The sequence below is a fragment of the Takifugu flavidus genome, chromosome 1 (assembly GCF_003711565.1).
Source record: "Takifugu flavidus isolate HTHZ2018 chromosome 1, ASM371156v2, whole genome shotgun sequence".
Classification (NCBI taxonomy): domain Eukaryota; kingdom Metazoa; phylum Chordata; class Actinopteri; order Tetraodontiformes; family Tetraodontidae; genus Takifugu; species Takifugu flavidus.
In genome coordinates this window covers 28,593,216-28,618,025 of record NC_079520.1, presented here as the reverse complement: position 1 = coordinate 28,618,025, position 24,810 = coordinate 28,593,216, and the positions used below count along the sequence as shown (strand labels likewise).

At 45.9% G+C, this 24,810-nt stretch overlaps 2 protein-coding genes across 3 annotated transcripts in view; both read right to left on the bottom strand.

Moving 5' to 3' along the window:
• Nucleotides 1–738: 738 nt before the first annotated feature.
• The window catches only part of jakmip3 (Janus kinase and microtubule interacting protein 3), a 34,264-nt gene continuing 10,192 nt past the window's right edge, over nt 739–24,810 (bottom strand). Inside the window, exons 9-23 of one of the 2 annotated variants that reach the window (XM_057059399.1) lie at nt 23,420–23,491; nt 23,142–23,246; nt 22,435–22,563; nt 22,275–22,358; nt 20,965–21,027; nt 20,457–20,555; nt 20,268–20,366; nt 19,403–19,462; nt 19,067–19,132; nt 18,836–18,904; nt 11,393–11,470; nt 10,930–11,163; nt 1,415–1,480; nt 1,255–1,314; nt 739–1,167 (exon numbers count right to left, since the gene is read on the bottom strand). In XM_057059399.1, the coding sequence (XP_056915379.1) occupies nt 1,264–1,314; nt 1,415–1,480; nt 10,930–11,163; nt 11,393–11,470; nt 18,836–18,904; nt 19,067–19,132; nt 19,403–19,462; nt 20,268–20,366; nt 20,457–20,555; nt 20,965–21,027; nt 22,275–22,358; nt 22,435–22,563; nt 23,142–23,246; nt 23,420–23,491 (1,275 nt within the window). In that variant the 3' untranslated portion in view covers nt 739–1,167; nt 1,255–1,263. The remainder of the gene's footprint in view (nt 1,168–1,254; nt 1,315–1,414; nt 1,481–10,929; nt 11,164–11,392; nt 11,471–18,835; nt 18,905–19,066; nt 19,133–19,402; nt 19,463–20,267; nt 20,367–20,456; nt 20,556–20,964; nt 21,028–22,274; nt 22,359–22,434; nt 22,564–23,141; nt 23,247–23,419; nt 23,492–24,810) is intronic. The other variant, XM_057059408.1, reaches the window with a different exon arrangement.
• Nucleotides 21,427–24,810, bottom strand: part of msh2 (mutS homolog 2 (E. coli)) — a 151,115-nt gene continuing 147,731 nt past the window's right edge. The window contains exon 15 of the mRNA XM_057059296.1: nt 21,427–21,490. Within this exon, the coding sequence (XP_056915276.1) occupies nt 21,442–21,490 (49 nt within the window). The 3' untranslated portion in view covers nt 21,427–21,441. The remainder of the gene's footprint in view (nt 21,491–24,810) is intronic.

Sequence of the window (24,810 nt, the reverse complement as noted above, 5' to 3'; positions counted from 1 at the left end):
AGGAACATGGAATCCCAGGTGAAGTCAGGAAACCTTGCTTGTCTGCGGCCCTTGAGGACTGGATTTGGACACTCCTGGCACGGGGTCTTCGTGTCTGTCTCAAAATCAACATGACGACGGAGAACGTGTGTCCTATCTGCACAATCAGTGAAGTGTATTCTCATTATTATCTTGATGATGACCGAAGCTGTATGGTTATCCTGGGAAAAGCAGCATTATCCCACCAAATGATGGTTCATCTGGGCTGTGCATGTGAATGGAATGAAAGAAATGATCAACAGCAACACAACGGTTACACAACGATGCGAGTCAAGCGTCACCATCAACGGTCGGTAAAGAGGGGAGACGAATCAGCGTCGATCGTTACGAAAAACAGGACAGAATGAACCAAAACCCATCACTGGATAAAAATGACCTTACTTTAACGTTACTTGGCTCTGCGCGGTTACAGCGGAGCATCAGGGGCTGATAATGTCCTGCTCACCAACAATCTCCTTTGATTATAATGTTAAAAAAAGAAAATGATGAATATAATAGTTCAAACCTGAAAAGTCCCAGGACAGATAAAGAGGGATAATCTGGTCTTTTGTTGCTCCATAATAAACCGACAGGTTTCACTTCCTGCTACGCAGTCGTAACCATCAGTTCAGTACCTGGAGCCTTGGCTGTACCAAGGTCAGTTTAACCACCCGCAGAGCAAAAACTAGTTTATCAAAGGTATCAGGACAGGATATCTGCTAACTGAGGTAAGACTGTATGAAGTTCAGCACCACATTTATCCAGAGAGCTTTTGAATGCCTCAACATGTCTCACAGCATCACAGATCTCAATAAAAGTAGTTCCACAGAAATACAGTTAGATTTGACATGTTACTTGTTAATCTGATGGAAACTATTCGCACCCTAACATTTCTGACAGCTGGCCAGTGAGTCAATGACATGCTGGTTCAGAAGCCAGAGTCCTTCGGAACACCACAGGAGTCCACGACAGTCGACACTGTAAGCCTCCACTTAAAGCATGTGAAACACTCAGATAGTGATCAAGACACATAGAAAAGATTCATGTGATTCAAGTTAGAAAAGCTAAACACGGTACCCAGTTCCTCCAGTCATAGAACCTGTGAACAGTCGGCCAATCGACTCGCTGGACTCCACAAGAACAGGAAGTCTGGTGAACAGACAGGGAAACAACATTAGACTGTGGACCAGTGCATATACTGTATTTCAAATATTATTTATTGATTTTCTTACTCACCAGCTGCTGTTAGGACCAGAGGATGAATGCCAAAGAGAAGAAAAGAAATAGAAACAAAAACTAGAAGAAGAGAGAGAAGTTCATTGTGAAGAGAAGTAAATCTAATTGCTGCTTGTGTGCAGGTTGCCAGGGCGATGATGCATCGTGTCTGCATTATCACCTTTTCCTCCAGCTCTTTGATTTGTCGTCTCTGGACTTCAATGCACTCCTCCAGTTCCTTGCTCCTCTGTCAAATAAGCACCAAAAACACGAGATTCACATTAGGTACAATATAAATGAGACTGTAAGGTGTTACAGGAAGTGCAGCAGTGCAACAGGAAGTACAGCAGTGCAACAGGAAGTACAGCAGTGCAACAGGAAGTACTGCAGTGCAACATGAAGTGCAACAGGAAGTACTGCAGTGCAACATGAAGTGCAACAGGAAGTACAGCAGTGCAACAGGAAGTACAGCAGTGCAACATGAAGTGCAACAGGAAGTAATGCAGTGCAACAGGAAGTGCAACAGGAAGTACAGCAGTGCAACAGGAAGTACAGCAGTGCAACAGGAAGTAGTGAAGTGCAACAGGAAGTAGTGCAGTGCAACAGGAAGTACAGCAGTGCAACAGGAAGTACAGCAGTGCAACAGGAAGTACAGCAGTGCAGCAGGAAGTACTGCAGTGCAACAGGAAGTGCAACAGGAAGTAATGCAGTGCAACAGGAAGTGCAACAGGAAGTACTGCAGTGCAACAGGAAGTGCAGCAGTGCAACAGGAAGTACAGCAGTGCAACAGGAAGTACAGCAGTGCAACAGGAAGTACTGCAGTGCAACATGAAGTGCAACAGGAAGTACTGCAGTGCAACATGAAGTGCAACAGGAAGTACAGCAGTGCAACAGGAAGTACAGCAGTGCAACATGAAGTGCAACAGGAAGTAATGCAGTGCAACAGGAAGTGCAACAGGAAGTACAGCAGTGCAACAGGAAGTACAGCAGTGCAACAGGAAGTAGTGCAGTGCAACAGGAAGTAGTGCAGTGCAACAGGAAGTACAGCAGTGCAACAGGAAGTACAGCAGTGCAGCAGGAAGTACTGCAGTGCAGCAGGAAGTGCAACAGGAAGTAATGCAGTGCAACAGGAAGTGCAACAGGAAGTACTGCAGTGCAACAGGAAGTACAGCAGTGCAACAGGAAGTGCAGCAGTGCAACAGGAAGTACAGCAGTGCAACAAGAAGTACAGCAGTGCAACAAGAAGTACAGCAGTGCAACAGGAAGTAGTGCAGTGCAACAGGAAGTACAGCAGTGCAACAGGAAGTACAACAGGAGAGTTCAGCTTGTTGTCAGGTCACACACTGCACACATAAGCATGTAAAGAACACCCCATTCTAACAAATGTGCCACACAACATATGCAAAGTACACAGTTTAAATAGGACCCACTAAGAAATCTTAAAGTGCCACTTATTACTGAGTATCACAAAAAAGGGTAAAAACCTCAGCACAAGGTGGGAATATGAAAATATAGCACACTGAGCATCTGTTGCCTTTCAGCTATGTGAATCAGCTGAGCGCCTCAGGTAGAAGTAGTGATGCGTCCTCAGATGAATCAACCTTTTGGTCAACATCATTGATGTCACACTTCTGGATAACACACTGCACCTGTGACACGGTCCCTGTTCATCAGTCCAATCATGCACACCTTTGATTGCCCCGGCTACTCATACGCCTGTCACACTTGCCCTTGGCCACTTGGTTATGTGCTCCATGCCAGACTTTCCAGTGTTGATCCTTATTGAACTTGCCTGTTCCTGACCAGCCAGTCCTGCCGTCCTAATAAAATACTTTATTTTCTGTTACCTAGTGCCTGATTCTCCCTGATCTTGGATTTTTTCATCACTTCAAACAGATCAAGGGGCTACTGCAGGAGCACAAGGCAGGGACTGCTGTGGTCACCTTGGCAACTGAGCATTCCGTCGCTGCCGAGGTTCTCTCCATTGAGGACCTGAGAGCCAACCAACAACAAGTTGCAACAGAAGTAATGTGGATGTCGGCTACCGCTTCTTCTTCTTCTTAGACGGTGGCTCCTTCTTCCCTGTCATCTGGAACAGCAGGCATCTCAAGCCAACCCACCAATCCAGCAATCCAACACCCAGTTGTGTGCTGGAACCTGTGGTGGGAATGCTGCCAGCGCATGCTGGTAACCCTGAAACTTGTGGGGCCTTGCTGCTTTGGTTTCAACCATACACATTTGAATGGGAAAGAGAGGCTAGCCTGTTCTTTTGCTTCCTTTGCTGGGGAGCTGCAGAAGGTCTTTGGAGCTGGGTTTGGAGGGCCAGATGCAGCTGGTCTATTAAGTCTATTAAATAGAGTATGTGCCAGGGAAGTCAGACTACACCATTTATTTGTTTCGGGACCAGAGCCCGACAGAGTGATGGGAACTCTTCAGCCTTGTGAGACAATTTTCTGCATGGTTTGACTACATTAGGATTAACTGGTCCTGTATCAACTTCCAACCATGTTAGATGGAGTGATCAAATTTACCAATAGGATCGATCTTTATATTCAGCTGGGGAGGGCTCACTGGTCTCTACCTGCAAGACCGAAGGAATTTACAGCCCCCACCCGTTCTGGTCCCACACCAGATTCATAGGGTGGTGAGCCAGAACCAATGCAGATGGGTCACACCTGACTTCCGCTAGAGGAGCATCACTGTCATGTACTGTGGGGAAGCAGGCCATGTAGTTTCTATGTGCCTGGTAAAAGACAGAGCTCACTGTTAGATGGGGAGGTAGTGGTGAGCCTAATTGCTAGTCCTCCGCCGTCAATATAACCTGCTCATATAGAGCCATGTGGTCACGGGGTCATCATGTCAACAGCCCTGTCTCACCCAGTTGTCCACATCATACTTGCTGGGTCCAGTTAGCTTGAGCCCTGATCTCATCAGAGTTAAACAACACTATTAAAATTAACGTGAGGTGTTCAGAAAGGCAAAGGCAACCTCATTTCCTCATTGACCATCCTTTGCCAGGCAGAGCATCACCTAAGAGGCAGTTGTGTTCCCTGGCAGCCCATTAGAGAGGAGCAATGGAGGCCTACATCAACGATTGTCACACAGTGGACCTTGTCCATCCCTCATTGCCGGCTGCCTCAGGGTTAGGGTTAGGGTTTTCTTTTGTGGAGAAAAAGGAAGAATCTTTGCAACCCTGCAGTGATTAACAAGGAGTGGACATCACAATCAAGAACCGCTACCCTTTCAAATCTCAGGAAGAACAAGTACACCATGAACCGTTAGTTCTGCAGAATCTCCTTAAGAACTCCTCATTTGCTAAAGCAGAATAATGTCACGTTCATGCCACATCCATGTCTGTGTTGGGGTACGTCATCCATCATGGCAGCATCCAGACGGATCCAACAAAGGTTTCTGCTGTTACTGTCTAGCCACTTCCTGAGTTCCCTCAGCAGCTGCAACATTTTCAGGCTTTGCAAGTTTCAATAGCAAATGGAATACAGTATGATTGTGTCATGAACCAGCTCAGGGCTCAGACAAAGTAGGGAGAACACACAGGATGGATTTTTTAGAACAAAGGGAATTTATTGATTGATCATGCAAAACAACAAACCAAAGCAGAACACCCAAGCAGTCCTGGAGGGAGCCAAACAAGAGAGTGACTGCCCAGACTGTGGAGCATTTATAGCCCTCACAGCTGATCAGTCCAGGTGAGCTGGATCGCCACTTAGCAGCAGTTGGCCCACCCACTGCCTGCAGAAGGGAGGGGACAACAGAGAGGCAGGCAGAGGAAACACAGCCAGGGTCGTCACACCCCCACCCATAAGAACCTAGACCACCAAGGTCATCTGAAAAAACGTACCCAAAACTGACCCCGGAACCTAAGCAAAAAAACGACTGTATTAGTATTTAGATTCAGGTGGCTACAGTTACCTTGTGGCCAAATTCCTTAAGTTGGTAGGGTATGCTGTCACCACCTGAAAAGACAGAGTACTTAACCCTGCAGAAGAACTTCCCTTAGGCTTCGGCGACCTTGTACCTAAGACAACAGACAGGGCAGACTAACAAACAGTAAGATCTCTACCACTCAAAAAGCACGAGACAGGGCATCCGCCATACCATTCTCCGTGCCCTTGATGTGACAAATATCGAGCTGATAGGGCTGCAAATATAAGGCCCACCTCATCAGACGCTGGTTTGGATTTTGTAGGGTCTGTAAAAATGTTAACGGGTTATGATCAGTGTACACTTTCACGGGAGCACCCGTATTTATGTACACCTCAAAATGCCTCAGAGCCCAAATCAAGGCAAGTGCCTCTTTCTCAATCACCGAATAGTTCAATTGGTGGGAATTGAACTTTCGGGAAAAAAACTGACCGGTTTGTTGACACCAGATTTTTCTTCCTGTAAGAGGACCGCACCTGCTCCTACATTACTGGCATCAACCTGCAGTATGAAAGGCTTATCAAACTGTGGGGCAGCCAGCACTGTACAAGCACACAGGAGGGACTTGACAGTATCAAAAGCCAATTGACACTCCCCTTCTCCCTCTGCTGACCCCCCACCAGCACCAACCTGGTCAGCGGCCTTGTTAACACAAAGAGCTGGGTTTCCCCCTGACAGAGATGTACGTGCACCCACAGGCAGTGTGGCTCGAACAAAATAAGGCTTCATCAGGTTGACACGACCTCCGTTTAGGCATAGCAACCATATAGTCCCGCTCAGAGACCTTGTGCAATACAGTAAACGGGCCAGCAAAACGAGCTTGAAATGGTGAACCCACTACTGGCAACAAAACCAGGACTTGGTCCCCAGGAGTAAACTGCCGTTGCTCAGCACAACGGCCAAACCATGCCTTCATCTTCTTCTGGGAAGTTTGTAATATCTCTTTTGCCAAGTGCCTAGCTACATACAATCTGTGTCTAAAACCATCTGGTGCTGGAGCAATGGACTGGTTAGGCTTACGGGTCAACTGACAAGTATGACAAGTTTTGACAAAGTCTGAAACATCCCGTCTTAAACGAGGCCAAAAAAAACAACCCAGGATGCGAGCGCAGGTTTTCCTGACCCCCATGTGTCCTGCAATATCATGTGACGTCTTTAACACCAGGTCTCTGAATTTTAACGGTACCACTATCTGGATGACAGCTTTGCCCAAGAGGTTGACCATATGAGGAACCCATTTCCTCACCAGAAGGTCATGGAGTATAAAGTAACCCTGAGAAGCATCATTAAAGTCCTCCATGGGAGAAACTTGTTCAAAAAACCCTCTCAATGAAGGATCTACTTTCTGCTCCTTACTCAACTCACCATGTGGGAGCGACTGCAGAGGGACAGGTATGAAAAGAGGCATTTTCTCAGCCTTCTTTTCACAAGCAGCACTAATGTTAGCTTGGGCCATAGCACGGGTTACTGCACAGGCGGTAAACACTTCTGACACAGTGGCACCCTCCTGGGACATGGAGGGCACCAGAACAGGAGCATGGTCGGCCTGGAACCCCACCTGATCTGGCCACACCCGATCACCTGCCAAGTCATTACCAAGGATCAGGTCTACCCCATCAACAGGAAGTTCAGGGCGAACAGCCACTTCTACCTCACCTGACACCAAGGCAGAGGTAAGTTCCATTTTGTGTAATCGGACAAAGAGAGGGACCAAACCCATTCCATGGACAACCACACACTTACCAGTATCAGTATCTGAGCTAAAAGGCAAGATTGCCTCTCGCACAAAAGAGTCTAACGCACCTGTGTCTCGTAAAATCGTCACAGATATCTTTCTATCAGTCCCTGGAATGGACACTAAGCCTTTAGAAAGGAATGCTGAATAATCTGCCTTCATATCCACAGTTTTGGACTGCAGCGCAACCCCAGACATACCCCGTGGTGCAAACAAAATACTAGACTTAACCTGCCCAACATTTGACCTGGGTTTGTCAGGGCACTCATTTTTCCAATGACCCTTACGCTTGCAATAATTACAAGTACTACCATCTTCAGACCTTTTCCAAGACGGACGTTCAACCCAGGGGGGTGAAACTGACTCCAGCCTCCCAGGGAGGAAATGGCTCTTATGAGTCAAAACATACTCGTCAGCCAGCACAGCTGCTTCTTGAGGAACTTTAACCTTTCTTTCATTTATAAAGGTAGCTATACTGCCAGGCACACAGCTTTTTAGTTGCTCAAGAATAATTAGGTTACTCAGTTGTTCAAGGTTTCAACGCCAGATGCAACACACCAACGATTAAATTGAGTGTCCAACTCACGCACAAATTCCACATGAGTCTGTGTATCCTGTTTTCGAACACTCCTAAAGCGCTGCCTATAAGCTTCAGGGACCAATTCGTATGCTCTCAACACCGCTGCCTTGACATGGTCATAGTTTCGGCCCTCTGATTTGGAAAGTGAGGCATAAGCTTCCTGTGCCTTGCCAATCAGAACACACTGAAGAAGGAGGGTGCGATCGTCATCAGACCAACCCCTGGTCTCTGCCACTCTCTCAAATAAGGAAAAAAAAGATCTGGATCCCTCTCTGTGAAGCTTGGAACCAAACGCAAATTAGCTAGTACATCAAAAACACCCTTCTCCGGAACAGAACCAGTATTTACCAGCTTTCCTTCCTTTAACAGATCTAGTCGACATTGCTCTAGTTCAACTTTAGCCCTCTCAGTTTTCTGCCTCATGACTTCCATTTCCAATTCCCTATTCTGTTTAAAAGTTTCATGTTCAAATTGTAACCTCAGAAGTTCTTTTTGTTGCTCAAATGGTAAAGACTCCACCCTAGCTGATGGCATGAACAAAGATCTTTTACTCAGCTCCTTAGTTACCAGTATTTTATCTTCAATCACCTTTTCTTTCACAGCCACCCTTAGCGTTTCTTTCAGCTTTTTATCTGTGATTTCAATTCCAAAGTGCTCAGCAATTTTCAAAAGTTGATCTTTGGTACATTGGTCCAACAACTCCTCAGTGGGAGACTGAACAAACTCCTCCACCAAAGAAGCCATACTCAGTTGTACCTCCAAACAAGAGTCATCCACCCCCTCTACCACAGACTGGAAAAATCGTCCTAAGCTCAGCTCAACCCTAGTCTTCAGTTACCGGTGAGAGGCTTTTAATCACAGAACCCAGCGGGGCTGGAAAGCACCTGCTATGCAGCCACTTCCAGGGAACCCCTGGACGTGAACCTGAGCATATAGCTCTACTCACTTTCACCACCACAGGTTCCCTACACAGAACCCATGGGATAAACCTACCAGGGGGTGAGACTCCAAAAACACCTACCCAGAAAAACTCACCGGTCTTCTGAAAAACTTGAACACAAAACTTAATCAAAACTAAGCACTGACACCATCACCCAAAGTGTATTCCTCCCTCTAAATCAAATCCTTTCCCTAGTCGATTGGACGAGCCCCCATTTTGTCATGAACCACCTCAGGGCTCAGACAAAGTAGGGAGAAGACACGTGATGGATTTTTTAGAACAAAGGGAATTTATTGATTGATCATGCAAAACAACAAACCAAAGCCGAACACCCAAGCAGTCCTGGAGGGAGCCAAGCAAGAGCCTGACTGCCCAGACTGTGGAGCATTTATAGCCCTCACAGCTGATCAGTCCAGGTGAGCTGGATCACCACTTAGCAGCAGTTGCCCCCCCCACTGCCTGCAGAAGGGAGGAGACAACAGAGAGGCAGGCAGAGAAGACACAGCCAGGGTCATCACAATTGCCACTCCCCTCAAAGTCCTAAATCCAATGGCTTCAAGTTTTCATTTAGAGCCCAAAAGCACAAACATCGTTTACCTCGGAGGGCTTCACAAGCTGCACAGTTCTGACATCCCTTAGACCCCTGAACCTGGTCAGCAAAAACTTGATTTTCTTTTCTATGGACATCAACCACAGAAGAGGCAAAAGAGCCTTAAGTGCAGGTTGTCCTCTGTTCCTATCTGAGTCTAGAGGATCAATTTGTGGTGGAGGTCTGTGCCTCTGATGTTGGGGCAGCTTTGCTGCAAGGCTCAGGATCTGATCAGAAGCTCCACCACTGTTGCTTCTTCTCATGTCGCCTGACACCATGGAGCGCAATTACAACACTGGTAACCAGATATTGTTGACAGATGACTTTTGAGGAGTGGTGGCATTGGCTGGCCAATGTGCCGTTGTGGACTGGCCACAAAAGCTTGGATCAAAGCGGACTGCAAAGAGACTGAATTCAAGTCTAGCAAGTCTAGACTCTATTCTTCAGTTTCTCTCTGTCTTACCATCCTGGTCCCCATAATGTTAAATCAGAAGCCTCATCTCAGTAGTTCCTCAAGGAGGATGGTCCAGGAGCCAGGACCGAATCCATTTTCCCTTCCCCCTGCATGGACTCCATCCTGTCTTGGGAGATCAAGGAGAGAATGAGGGCTGGCACTGAAGGGCAGACCGCTCTTAGCCCCTGCCCTCCAGACTGCCTGTTTGTTTCTCTGAACTGAAGTTCTGCAGTGGGCCAAAGCCTCAAAGTTTTTCTGTCATCCAACAATCAAATGAGGTTCTCCTTCAATGTTTCTGGCAAAGTCTTCATGCTGAGGCCTATCTGGTCTTCAGCTACTTTCTATTCCTTATAACCCTTGGTTGCACAACTCACTGGGCTTTGTTACCCGTCCTCCTTTCAGTGGCAGTTATCTGTGGACCAGTTCAGCAACATGACTCATTTAGTGTCAATGTGCAAACTCTAAGATTATGGATCATGTCTTCCCCCTCCACGGCATTCCTGTGGATGTAGGTTGAGACCCGGGACCCCAGTTTGCCGTTTTGGAAACAATCCTGCAATCATCTTGGGGCCGCGGTCAGCCTTTCATCTTGGGGCCAGGGTCAGCCTTTCATCTTGGGGCCGCGGTCAGCCTTTCATCTTGGGGCCGCGGTCAGCCTTTCATCTTGGGGCCGCGGTCAGCCTTTCATCTTGGGGCCAGGGTCAGCCTTTCATCTTGGGGCCAGGGTCAGCCTTTCATCTTGGGGCCGCGGTCAGCCTTTCATCTTGGGGCCGCGGTCAGCCTTTCATCTTGGGGCCGCGGTCAGCCTTTCATCTTGGGGCCAGGGTCAGCCTTTCTTAAACGTTCCATACTCAGTTCATCGGTCCAACTGGTACTGGTACTGGTCCCCTCCCCTCCCCTCCCCTCCCTGGATGAGGCCTGGATGAGTGTATTTGACTATATTTTGAAAAAAACTGTCTCAGGAGTCGCCTGGTTTTTATTCCTCTTGCCTGTCAGTCAGGAAAGTAATCTGTGGCCTTTCTGAATTCTGGCATTTATTCTTTCATCTTTTTTGCTCATGTAGGATCTGGAGCCTGCGTATCTATTCTCAGTAGGCCGTCAACTCTGAACGTTATCTCAGTGTATGTTCAATATGTTCTTTTTCCCAAGCGCATGTTGGATGTCTACTTGACTGTAAAAGAAGGGGCTACCGAAGTAAGCACTTCGGAGATCTTCACCATTTGGCCCACAAACCTCCCTCAGGCAAGCTGCAGCATCCGATGGATACCCGACTGTTCTCTCCAATAAACATCTCTTACCACCACGTCGGTGTCTGCGAAGATTCCTTCCTCATCAGCACTTCTCGACCACCAGAAGAAATTTACCAGACTCACTTGTGAAAATCAAATGTGCCCTTTTTCTCACCATCTTCATACATGCACATCCACCATTATTTCATTGTTGACCTGATTCTCACCTGTTGGGAGAGATGAAGCAGTTCCATCCTCTCACGAAGGATCTGAGCGTCTCTCTCTCTTAACTCAAACATCATTGCTCTTTTCCACTGGTCCATCGCTCTGCCAAGGCCCTCCCGCTCTTCCTCTGTCAGTGTTTGGGACAGATGAACTCTATCCACTTTTATTTCTTCACTTCTGTACTCCTCTTCCTTCTGCAGGGCCTCAAACAACATAGCCTCCAGCTCCAGGATCCTCTAAAATATTTCACCAAAGCATTCTTTCAAACAACGCGACATTAAAAAGGAGTAAAACACAACTGTCGTTCTATATTAAATATTGTGGTGCAGATATGTCATGACTGCCATAACCCGACCTCACTGGCTCGTGATAATGTTTAATTTGAAAAAAGGTGAGGACATTAGCTTAATAGCATTAGCTTAATATGAAAACTGAATGCATTAAAACAAATGCCAAACCAATGACCTTATGAGCCTGGTCCATCGACAGTTTTCTGTAGTCCAGTTCTTCATCCAGGTACCCTTTCTGCTTACTGAACAGCTCCTGAGAAGCAACATTCAGAGTTAGAGTAGCAAAGTTTGTTACTGGGAAATTTAATCAAACACTATAAAGTTCCAGTTTTTAGAACCTGGAACATCTCTCGCCCCCCTTGGAATTTTAAGGGACCAATTGACATGAATTAGAACTGAGAATTTTTTGTTTCATCGTCCGGTTCTGAGCAAGTTGACAAATCTTATCCATGGGTTGGAGTGGGATAACATCACATTAACAATTTACTCACCCCAGTTATTTAGCTTTGGAGATTTGCTGTTAAATTTATGTGGAATGGAGAAATAAAAGAAAGCAAAAACAGAAATCTAAAGCTGCATGGCTTTCAAAAAGTCTAAAAAATGTTGGTATTTAAATGGATGAAATATATGTAAATTGTATTGTTAAACTTTATATAAAGGTTATGGGTTTATACGAGTGCTTATACATATATTGTATATTATGTGGCTACTGGACAAAATGTTACAAATAGTATATAAATCATGAGTAAAAAGTCTATACTTCCTCCTACTCCTTCTAGTCTTTTTCTAACCTGTATTAACCCTAACCCTGTATTAACCGGTATTTATATATTTTTTGTTCTTTTTTTTGCTTGTTTGACAAAAAAATAAAAAAGTCTACAGATCCTAAAAAATGCACAAGTAAAAAACATTGTTTCCAAAGAATGTGGCATCTGTCCTGTCCCTCCTACTAACCCTGACCTTGACCCTGACCCTGACCCTGACCTAACCCTGACCTTTCATGTCAGATGTAGGAAATACTGACTGACAGGAGTCTATTCTCTTTTTTTGGTTTATGAGTGAGCCACGTTGCCTCCAGGACCACAGCGGGATGAGAGATGAGGACTGTTTATTGGGGTTGCTGGGAAGCAGAAATTCAAGCAGCAGGGCAGTTGCAGCTAAAAGATAAGAACGAGTAACCCTAACCCTAAAAGATAAGAACGAGTAACACTAACCCTAAAAGATAAGAACAAGTAACCCTAACCCTAAAAGATAAGAACGAGTAACCCTAACGCTAAAAGATAAGAACAAGTAACCCTAACCCTAAAAGATAAGAACGAGTAACCCTAACCCTAAAAGATAAGAACAAGTAACCGTAACCCTAAAAGATAAGAACAAGTAACCGTAACCCTAAAAGATAAGAACAAGTAACCGTAACCCTAAAAGATAAGATCGAGTAACCGTAACCCTAAAAGATAAGAACAAGTAACCCTAACCCTAAAAGATAAGAACGAGTAACCCTAACCCTAAAAGATAAGAACGAGTAACCCTAACCCTAAAAGATAAGAACGAGTAACCCTAACCCTAAAAGATAAGAACGAGTAACCCTAAAAGACAAGAACAAGTAACCCTAAAAGATAAGAACAAGTAACCCTAACCCTAAAAGATAAGAACGAGTAACCCTAACCTTTAAAGATAAGAACAAGTAACCCTAACCCTAAAAGATAAGAACGAGTAACCCTAACCCTAAAAGATAAGAACAAGTAACCCTAACCCTAAAAGATAAGAACAAGTAACCCTAACCCTAAAAGACAAGAACAAGTAACCCTAACCCTAAAAGATAAGAACAAGTAACCCTAACCCTAAAAGATAAGAACGAGTAACCGTAACCCTAAAAGATAAGAACGAGTAACCCTAACCCTAAAAGATAAGAACGAGTAACCCTAACCCTAAAAGACAAGAACAAGTAACCCTAAAAGACAAGAACAAGTAACCCTAAAAGATAAGAACAAGTAACCCTAACCCTAAAAGATAAGATCGAGTAACCGGAACCCTAAAAGATAAGAACAAGTAACCCTAACCCTAAAAGATAAGAACGAGTAACCCTAACCCTAAAAGATAAGATCAAGTAACCCTAACCCTAAAAGATAAGAACGAGTAACCCTAACCCTAAAAGATAAGAACAAGTAACCCTAACCCTAAAAGATAAGAACAAGTAACCCTAACCCTAAAAGACAAGAACGAGTAACCCTAACCCTAAAAGATAAGAACGAGTAACCCTAACCCTAAAAGATAAGAACGAGTAACCGTAACCCTAAAAGATAAGAACGAGTAACCCTAACCCTAAAAGATAAGAACGAGTAACCCTAACCCTAAAAGACAAGAACAAGTAACCCTAAAAGACAAGAACAAGTAACCCTAAAAGATAAGAACAAGTAACCCTAACCCTAAAAGATAAGATCGAGTAACCGGAACCCTAAAAGATAAGAACAAGTAACCCTAACCCTAAAAGATAAGAACGAGTAACCCTAACCCTAAAAGATAAGATCAAGTAACCCTAACCCTAAAAGATAAGAACAAGTAACCCTAACCCTAAAAGATAAGAACGAGTAACCCTAACCTTTAAAGATAAGAACAAGTAACCCTAACCCTAAAAGATAAGAACAAGTAACCCTAACCCTAAAAGACAAGAACAAGTAACCCTAACCCTAAAAGATAAGAACAAGTAACCCTAACCCTAAAAGATAAGAACGAGTAACCCTAACCCTAAAAGATAAGAACGAGTAACCCTAACCCTAAAAGATAAGAACGAGTAACCCTAACCCTAAAAGATAAGAACGAGTAACCCTAACCCTAAAAGATAAGAACGAGTAACCCTAATCCTAAAAGATAAGAACGAGTAACCCTAACCCTAAAAGATAAGATCAAGTAACCCTAACCCTAAAAGACAAGAACAAGTAGCCCTAAAAGACAAGAACAAGTAACCCTAAAAGATAAGAACAAGTAACCCTAACCCTAAAAGATAAGATCGAGTAACTGGAACCCTAAAAGATAAGAACGAGTAACCCTAACCCTAAAAGATAAGAACGAGTAACCCTAACCCTAAAAGATAAGAACGAGTAACACTAACCCTAAAAGATAAGTAGATTAGATTAGATTAGATTCAACTTTATTGTTATTGCACATGTACAGGTACAGAGCAACAAAATGCAGTTTAGCATCTAACCAGAAGTGCAAAAGAAGCAGCAAGTGAGGATAATAACTTAATAAGTACAGTATGGCGGTTATTTTACAATTGTTTACCGGGTTGTGCTATAAACATATTTTACAGATGGTGTTTACATTAAATGCCTTGGACTATGAGTGCAGGAGCTATTTAGCTATTTACATAAGATAGAGGAGATGTGCAAATTATAAATTACGTGTATACAGATACAGATGATAAAGTGCATGAGTGCGCAGGACAGGTTTAAACAGTAGCTACATTGGTTACTAAGCTAGTGAGTTGTTGTGTAAACTGCTGTAGTGTAGTGAGGTGTGGAGTGTGTAAGGGTCAGCAGGAGTTCAACAGGGACACCGCTCTGGGGAAGAAGCTGTTCCTCAGTCTACTGGTCCGAGTCCTGAGGGTTCTGTAGCGCCTCCCAGAGGGCAGGAGGGAAAATAGTCTGTGGGCGGGGTGGGAGGAGTCCTTGAGTATGCTGCGTGCTCGATGCAGGCAGCGCTTCCTCTGGACATCTCCGATGGCAGGGAGTGTAGTCCTTGTGATGCGTTGGGCAGTTTTCACCACCCTCTGCAAGGCCTTGTGCTCAGCGATAGTGCAGCTTCCATACCAGACTGACACGCAGTTGGTCAGGATGCTTTCTATCGCACAGCGATAGAAGTTCACCAGGACAGCCGAGGATAGCTGGTTCTTCCTCAGTGTCCTCAGGAAGAAGAGGCGCTGGTGAGCCTTCTTGATGATGCTGGAGGTGTTTGTGGTCCAGGACAGGTCCTCTGAGATGTGGGTCCCCAGGAACTTGAAGCTGGAGACACGCTCGACGGCCATCCCGTTGATGTGGATGGGGACCTGTGTGCCTCCTCTTGCTTTCCTGAAGTCCACGATGAGCTCCTTGGTCTTGCTGGTGTTGAGGACCAAGTTATTGTTGGCGCACCATGTGGTCAGGCGCTCTACCTCCTCTCTGTAGGCCTCTCGTCGTTGTTGCTGATGAGACCGATCACCGTTGTGTCGTCTGCAAACTTGATGATGGAGTTGGATCCATGTACAGGTCTGCAGTCGTGGGTGAATAGAGAGTAGAGGAACGGGCTCAGCACACAGCCTTGTGGCACACCGGTGCTGAGTGTGATGGTGGTGGAGCAGCTGTGACCTGACCTAACACGCTGTGGTCTGTCGGTCAGGAAGTCCAGAGTCCAGTTGCAGAGGGAGGGGTTGATGCCCAGGTCTCCAAGTTTGGTGATCAGCTTGGAGGGGACGACGGTGTTGAAAGCTGAGCTGAAGTCAGCAAACAGCAATCGTGCATAAGTGTTCGTGTTGTCCAGGTGTGTGAGCACAGAGTGCAGTGCTATGGAGACTGCATCATCTATGCTCCTGTTGCTGCGGTAGGCAAACTGGTGTGGATCGAGTGTGGTTGGGAGGCAGTCCTTCAGGTGAGCCAGGACCAGTCGCTCGAAGCACTTCATAATGATGGGGGTGAGTGCTACCGGGCGGTAGTCATTGAGGCAGGTTGGTCTGGAATGCTTCGGAACTGGGACGATAGTTGTGGCCTTGAAGCAAGACGGGACCACTGTGTGGGCGAGGGACAGATTGAAGATGTCCGTAAAAATCCCGGCGAGCTGTTCTGCGCATGCCCTGAGCACACGTCCAGGGATGCCATCAGGACCAGCAGCCTTGCGTGGATTGATCCGGCTGAGGGCTGTGTAGACGGCGGTAGATGATAGTGTGATGGGTTGGTGGTCTGCTGGGAGAGGGGTCCTAGTGGCAGTGTCCTTGTCGTCCTTTTCGAAGCGAGCATAGAAGGTATTAAGCTCGTTCAGGAAGGTGGTGTCCATGACTGTGGGGCTGGAGTTGTTGGGTTTGTAGTCGGTGATGGCCTGGATGCCTTGCCACATACGCCTGGGGTCAGAGCTGGAAAAGTGACCCTCAATCTTGCGTTTGTAGGTGTGCTTGGCCTTTTTGATGCCCCTCCTCAGGTTAGCCCTGGCTGTGCTGTAGGCCTGGGCTTCTCCTGATCTGAAGGCAGTGTTGCGCGCCTTCAGCAGGAGCCGCACCTCCTTGTTCATCCATGGCTTCTGATTGGGGTATGTGGTGATCCGCTTCGTGGTGGTTATGCTGTCGATGGTGGTGGTGATGTGGTCCAGAACAGTGGAGGTGAAATTGTCAATGTCGGTGTGTGTGTGTGAGCCACAGCTGCCCTGGGGCGTAAACATACTCCAGTCCGTGTGTTGAAACCTGTCCTGGAGTACGGAGTCTGCTCCCGCCGGCCACACCTTGATGGTCTTCATTGATGGCCTGACGCGGTTGATGAGGGGTGAGTACTTGGGGGTGAGGAACAAAGAAAGGTGGTCTGATTGTCCTAGGTGGGGGAGGGGTGTTGCCGTATAGGCACCAGCCATGTTTGTGTAGACATGGTCCAGAGTTTTGTTTCCTCTTGTATTGCAGGAAACATGTTGGTGGAATTTTGGAAGAACAGTTTTTAAGTTTGAATGATTGAAGTCACCCGCAACAATAAATGCAGCCTCCGGGTGGGCGGACTGTTGTTGGCTAATAGCCGCATGAAGTTCATTCATCGCAAGAGTGGCATTAGCATCCGGGGGAATGTAAGCTGCTGTTATGATGACGGATGTGAATTCCCGAGGCAGATAAAACGGTCTACATTTAACCATTAAAAACTCCACGTTGGCTGAGCAGTGTCTCCTCAGAGTAGCGGAGTCGGTGCACCAGGTCTTGTTGATGTAGATGCATAGCCCCCCACCTCTGGTCTTACCGGAGTCGTCAGCTGTTCTGTCTGCCCGATGTGTGGAGCGCCCGGTTAGCCCGATGGCTGTGTCCGGTATGCCACTGTTTAGCCAAGTTTCCGTGAGAATCATGGCATTGCAGTCCGAGAGTCCCTTACTGTGGTTGAGTCGGAGACGTAATTCATCCATTTTGTTTACCAAAGACCGTACGTTGGCGAGGAAAATGCTGGGAAGAGAGAGCCGATGCGGTGTTAGCCTTAGCTTCGCTCTTAGCCCTCCGCGCTTCCCCCTCCTTTGTTTACGATCTCGACGCCGCCTGCGAGCACTTCCGCCCGGCCGGGTAAAGTGCGTAGCCTCCGGCGTCCTGGAGATCTCAGGGATGAGTTGAAGATCGGTGATAAAAGTTTCCTGGCATTGCGATCTAATATCCAGAAGTTGTTCACGGGTGTAGGATGTGAACCCGAGGCTGTTCTGTATGAACAGACTAGCGAAGAGCAGGTAAATCACTGCAATTTTGCAGAAACTGGAGAGACGCCGGGCCTCGCGATGTGCTCGCGCCGCCATCTTGGTTAGTAACCCTAACCCTAAAAGATAAGAATGAGTAACCCTAACCCTAAAAGATAAGAACGAGTAACCCTAACCCTAAAAGATAAGAACGAGTAACCCTAACCCTAAAAAACAAGAACAAGTAACCCTAAAAGATAAGAACAAGTAACCCTAACCCTAAAAGATAAGATCGAGTAACCGTAACCCTAAAAGATAAGAACAAGTAACCCTAACCCTAAAAGATAAGAACGAGTAACCCTAACCCTAAAAGATAAGAACGAGTAACCCTAAAAGATAAGAACGAGTAACCCTAACCCTAAAAGATAAGAACGAGTAACCCTAAAAGATAAGAACGAGTAACCCTAACCCTAAAAGATAAGAACAAGTAACCCTAACCCTAAAAGATAAGAACGAGTAACCCTAAAAGATAAGAACGAGTAACCCTAACCCTAAAAGATAAGAACAAGTAACCCTAACCCTAAAAGACGAGAACAAGTAACCCTAACCCTAAAAGACAAGAACAAGTAACCCTAAAAGATAAGAACAAGTAACCCTAACCCTAAAAGATAAGAACGAGTAACCCTAACCCTAAAAGATAAGAACAAGTAACCCTAACCCTAAAAGATAAGAACGAGTAACCCTAACCCTAAAAGACAAGAACAAGTAACCCTAAAAGATAAGAACGAGTAACCGTAACCCTAAAAGATAAGAACGAGTAACCCTAACCCTAAAAGATAAGAACAAGTAACCCTAACCCTAAAAGATAAGAACGAGTAACCCTAACCCTAAAAGATAAGAACAAGTAACCCTAACCCTAAAAGATAAGAACGAGTAACCCTAACTCTAAAAGATAAGAACAAGTAACCCTAACCCTAAAAGATAAGAACGAGTAACCCTAACCCTAAAAGATAAGAACAAGTAACCCTAACCCTTAAAGATAAGAACAAGTAACCTCACCCTAAGAACAACGGTGATTCTGATCTGGAACTACTGCTGATACATTCCAAAGAAGCTGTCATGGAGCTGTCTGCTAAAGGCTACAGCACAATCACATCAAGCATTGTGCTTTTCCTAAACATTTAGGTAAGACAACATGTTAAAGCTGAAATAGTCTCTTTCAAATGATAACAGTAAAGTTTACCTTCTCACTTTCAAGATCCAACATCTTCTGCTGCAGAGCTGACTTCATCACTTCAATAGATTCCAACCACTGATGCACAGAAAGACACACAAACAAGACTGGGGGGTTATGTTGTGTTAATATTGCTGTGTTTGAACAAAGGCTTCAGCATCAGTCAAGAGCAACATTCATGCTGCATATTTCCACTTGGACCATCCCAGAATCTTGTGATCTGTTGGGTAAAGCCGTTACCTTCTCTGCCAGTGTGAGCACCGTCCTAGCATGGATCACCACAACCTGCTCCTCATTGGATAGATTCTTCAGAGTATAAACAAGGAGAGAAATCCTAAAATTAGACCCTGAGTATGGTAATCATGATCGGCACGCTAACATCAAAACAACAAAGCATACTTTTGTTTTTCAATGTTGCTACAGAAGGAGGAGAATATAAAAGGATTCAGATTCCAACCACATAAATCTGATGATGATCTGGTCATGATCTCAATAGGACTGGATCAAGGCCAGATAATCAAAGGTCTTCCTGGCCTACACCAGCTCAAAAACAATTACAAAAGAAATTCAACATACACTTACGGCGTTATCTCCCAGAATGTCCAACTTCTTCATCAAGTCATTAATAGAAATCTCCTAAAAAATAAAAGACTCGGCATCACTTGCTTTTTCCCTTTTCCTTTGTTCTTAACAGTGTGTTCATGCATCTATTCATCTTTTACAATTGGACTCAAAAATGTTCCTCAGATTATGACAAGAGAAGAAACAAAAACTTCTTTTCAACTGAAGAAGACTTTTAGATAAGAGGAGAAATGTCTTCAAAAAATGAACAGAAATCTATTTGACTTCTCTTAAACCAACAAGTTCCATCCCAATACAAAGAACTTTGCACCATTTAGTCTTATTGTGGCGTTCCGTCCTTTCCAACGCCACTGGAGTTCGATGTTAGGCCCAACGCTGCATGATGAGTCCAGCTAAGCTAAGAGCAGGTAACAGCTACTTTAGTGGCTTTTGGATAACGTGCACATTCCAGCTCCCCTCTGCTGACAAAGTGCAACACGTGACCCAAACCAACCACACATCACCGTGACAACCAGACCAAACCAATCAAAAATGAACACTACACCAGTCAAGCCATACATGGCTCCTATGAGTCTGGATAAAAATCATGCTAACTGAGCTACTTCAAAAACACATCCTCCAAATCAAATTCTGCTAAAATATGTGTAACACAAGACGAATGAGAAAAATATTGTGAAGTAGGGTTAAGGTTAGGATTTAACGCTTTACCAACAAAAGTAGTTTGTGACCATGTATTGTCCTTAAAGTAAATTACCATGGCAACTGGCTGAATATTAATATTAAAGTTACCGTTTTCATGTTGTGCCTCTTTTCATGTGTGTCTTATTGCAACAAACTTGTGTGTCCACGGCTTACTCACAGTAACGCCCTCGGCCTCACAGTAGATCTGCAGAGGACTGAGGCCTTCTGGGAAATAGAGTTGATGAAAGTTAATAGCAGGTGAGCGACGCTCTCTCTCCTGAGGAGAACATATGGGTTCCATCAGAACTAATAGACTCATCACCAGCCTTGTTTGTCTCTGAAGTTATTTCTATCGGACTGTTGTTACCTCCAGCTCCAAAATCCGGAACTCCAACAGTTCGTTCTGATCTCTGATGTCTTGAATGTCGTTTCTCAGCTGCAGGTCTTCAGACTCCATCTGCTTCATCTGAAACCACCAGAAATGATCCAATAACTCAGTTACTGAATGATCAGAGCAGCTGGGACCATTTTCTATGAGGATAAAGTGCCTCATTGAGTTTGTCTTTATTGATCCGTTTGGCACATCAAATAAAACATCAAGTCGTTATTTTAAGTTTTGTATTTTAAGATTGACAAATATGTTGTGTCAGTCGTTCTTTAGTTCTGTGTCCAATCAGCTGATGATGAGGATTTTTGGCTGACATTTGTGCAGAGAATGTGCATCTATGCAAGATTGGGAGGCGACACCCGCTTGAGCTTTAAGATCCAAATCAAAATCTCTTTTTAACATTTAAATAGACAAAGTTTAAATTGTCTGCCGATTTATTCTAAACTCTTACATGAAATTACATGGAAATAAATCAACAGTTTCTAACCTTCTTGAGCAGATCCTGATTTTTTTGAAACAACAACTGTTTCTCCTCCACCCACTGGACATCCTACAGGCGGACAGACAGACGGACATGTGAAGAGAGAGCGGCAGACGCGCTGCTACAGGCGGACAGACAGACGGACATGTGAAGAGAGAGCGGCAGACGCGCTGCTACAGGCGGACAGACAGACGGACCAGGTTTCATTTGGACAGTATTTGAGTGTTTGCTAGATCACAGGCAACTCTGGCCAAGTGATTGTGGTTCTCTTAGGCTGTTTGTGAGGCTGGAAACGGTCAAATTCAGACCTTTAAAATCATCCTACACACACACACACACACACACACACACCCACACACACACACACTCCAAAGATGGCCAGAGGTAATGAGACTGAATCAAATTAATCTAATTATATCTATCAGATTTAATTATGCCAGGTTCAGACAATATGATTTTTTTGTTTCCACACTGGTCCCCATATCAGATTAAGCCGACTTGCCACCATTTGGCCTCTACGATGATGATGAGCATCCATCATGACGGATCAACACCCTATAGATTCTACAGGACCCTAACCCTATAGTTTAGAGGTCACAGGGCAGGTTTGGCTAGAAACTGTCCATAATGGCTATAGAAGTGCTGTCCCTGATGCCAGCAGAAACAATCCCACACTCCTCCTGGGTCTTTCAAAGAGGAGCGTACCGACGGTCTATACCTCAAAATAAAAATAAAACCTCCCTAACGAACTTTGAATCCACAAACGAGCTACCCTACACACCCATTCATCGTTGCCGAGGTTTATAATTGGACCATATTCTGGACATTTTGTCGTTCACGAGAAAATAGCGTGAAAATCCCCCTGAATTTGTATCGTCTGATTGAAGCATTAGCAAAGATGGTAAACACGCAGTAATGCAGTAAATGTTTACGATTCACTCTCATTAAAAGGGTTAATGAGCATCAAGTTTACAGTGAACGTCCTTCTAGGATGGACAGGAGACTCTTGTACAGACATGTTCTGAAATAAACTCTGTGTGAGTGTGTGAGTGTGTGTGTGTGTGTGTGAGTGTGTGTGTGGGTGAGTGTGTGTGTGGGTGAGTGTGTGTGTGTGTGAGTGTGTGTGTGTGTGTGTGTGAGTGTGTGTGTGGGTGAGTGTGTGTGTGGGTGAGTGTGTGTGTGTGTGTGTGTGTGTGTGTGTGAGAGTGTGTGAGTGTGTGTGTGCGTGTGTGAGTGTGAGTGTGTGAGTGTGTGTGTGTGTGAGTGTGTGAGTGTGTGTGAGTGTGTGTGTGTGAGAGTGTGAGTGTGTGTTTTACCAGTCCTTGTTGTTTCAGCGCTGATTCCAGATCTAGAATTCTGGTTTGATAGTGACTGATCTCTTTCAGCAGCTGTTCTCTGGTCTGAAACCCAGAATAGACCCATAAGGCACCAACAGAACAGAGCCCTGGTTCAGGTTGTGGTCCAGGTGGATCCTACCTTGATCTCCTTCTCGGCATCATAGTGGCCTCCACTGGCCTCTGTCAACAGGGCGTAGGCTCGTTGCAGGGCCTGGTACTCCTGAGTCAGCTGGCGGTAGCGAAGATCCACCTCCTCACGGACACACACCTCAACACACAAACCAGCCAGTTGGTGGAAACAACTAAATCACAGAACATTCAAAGAACCAAAAGAGGGCAGGGAGAAACCGTGAAGACGATGGTCCGTCAATGCCTCAGAGTCAGTACGTGTGATTAAACACCGAGTCAGTGTCGTCACGTCGTGTCACGACTGCACGTTTATCACAGGAACACGTTTGGGTCGGGTGGCCCCTCGTCCTGGTTAGTCCTCGCTAGTATGGCCACGATATTGCACGTATGGTGCACGTATGGTGCACGTATGCTGTACGTATGCTGCATGTATGCTGTACGTATGGTGCACGTATGGTGCACGTATGCTGTACGTATGGTGCATGTATGTTGCATGTATGCTGCACGTATGGTGCATGTATGTTGCATGTATGCTGTACGTATGGTGCACGTATGGTGCACGTATGCTGCACGTATGGTGCACGTATGGTGCATGTATGCTGCACGTATGGTGCACGTATGGTTCACATATGGTGCACGTATGCTGCACGTATGCTGTACGTATGGTGCATGTATGTTGCACGTATGCTGCATGTATGGTGCACATATGTTAAGTACCTCTTCTGGTTCAGTATCTGGTGTTCTGTCGGTGTGAAAGGACACAGAAGATCCGTCTGAATCCACTGATGCTTCTTCATCATAACCATAAAACGTCTCAATGACCTGCAGACACACACCCATATGCCAGTGGGTGGGTAAGTGCACGCACACACACACGCACATACACAAACTACATTAGGGATTGGTTTAGCTCTACCTATAGCAGTTCTACAGCTAGCAGCAGTATCACGGTCAGTATAGAGTAAAAGTAACGGTAAAAGTAACGGTAGAGTCACCCTGCAGGCTCGGAAGGTGCGTTTTCTCCTCCATTGGTCGTTCCGCCTGTAACGCAGGAACATCTCGCGCTCCTGAAGCAAAACAAACATGAGGTTGAATCCCATTTGCACATCTCCAAACACAGGTGTTTGATGGATTTTCCCACAATAACACACTTCACATATCCGGACTCCTCCAGAGTCTGAGAATGCATGTTTGCCAGATTGCAGTTAGAAACCTGTTAACTGATCATCAGTTCATTGCCTGTTTTGTACTGCACTTGGGTCCATACCATACCCGTCACAGTACAATCTGGCCAATCATGGACCCAGCAGAACCACCGTCACCACGGGACCAGTTTGAAAGAATCGAGAGGGTGCTCATGCTTCAGGAGCAGCGGATGGAGGAGGCGGCTGCCCATGCCCGACCAGCTGCGGAGGCCCAAGCCAGGGCCATCCCAGCCCTCACAGCTCAACTGCAACAGCTGACCTCCACCCTTTCCTCTCCAGAGGCCACAGTCTCTGCACCTCCACCTCCTGCTCCCGTTCCAGCGCTGCCGAGGATGATATCAGAACCCTGGCTGGGGGCCCCAGAGCGCTACAATGGGGATCACAAGCTCTGTCGTCCCTTCCTGACTTCCTGTTCTCTGCTCTTCAGTCTGCAGTCGCACATTTGCCACTGAGGGAGCCAAGGTGGCATACGTCATCAGCAACCTGACAGGAAGAGCTCTCCTCTGGGGAACTGGGAGAGGCAGACTCCTGCCTGTGCTTCATTCCAGGCCTTCTCGGAGGAGCTGCGCAAGGTCTTCGGGCTGGGAGCTACGGGTCCAGATGGCACTTCGGAGCTCCTCTCCATACGGCAGGGGAATCAGTCCGTGGCAGATTAAACCATCGACTTCCGGACCAAGGCTCGTCAGAGTGACTGGAACCTGGCTGCACTCCGGGATGCCTTTCTACATAGTTTAGCAGAGTATATCAAGGACGAACTGGTTTCTTACCCTCTACCTGCCACACTGGATGAACTCATCGAGCTCAGCACTGGACTGGATCTCCGTGTCAGGGCCCGGAGAAGAGAAAGGAGACAGAACCCCACACCGTCCATGGCAGCTCACTGCCTGAATTTCCCCTCCACTTCGGCCCCGGTTCCTACTGACCCAGAACCGATGCAACTGGGTCGCACCAGACTCACACCAGAGGAGCGTCAGCGTCGCCAGAGGGGGAACCTCTGTATGTACTGCGGGCAACATGGACATTTTATCTCTCTCTGTCCGTTAAAAGGCAGAGCTCACCAGTGAATGAGGAAGTCCTGGTGAGTCATGTGGGAGTGAAATCTTCCTCTCAGATTAAACGCCCCCTCTTTCTAGCCAAGCTTCTTCTCGCCGATGACTCTCACACCCTGGCCACCTTCATTG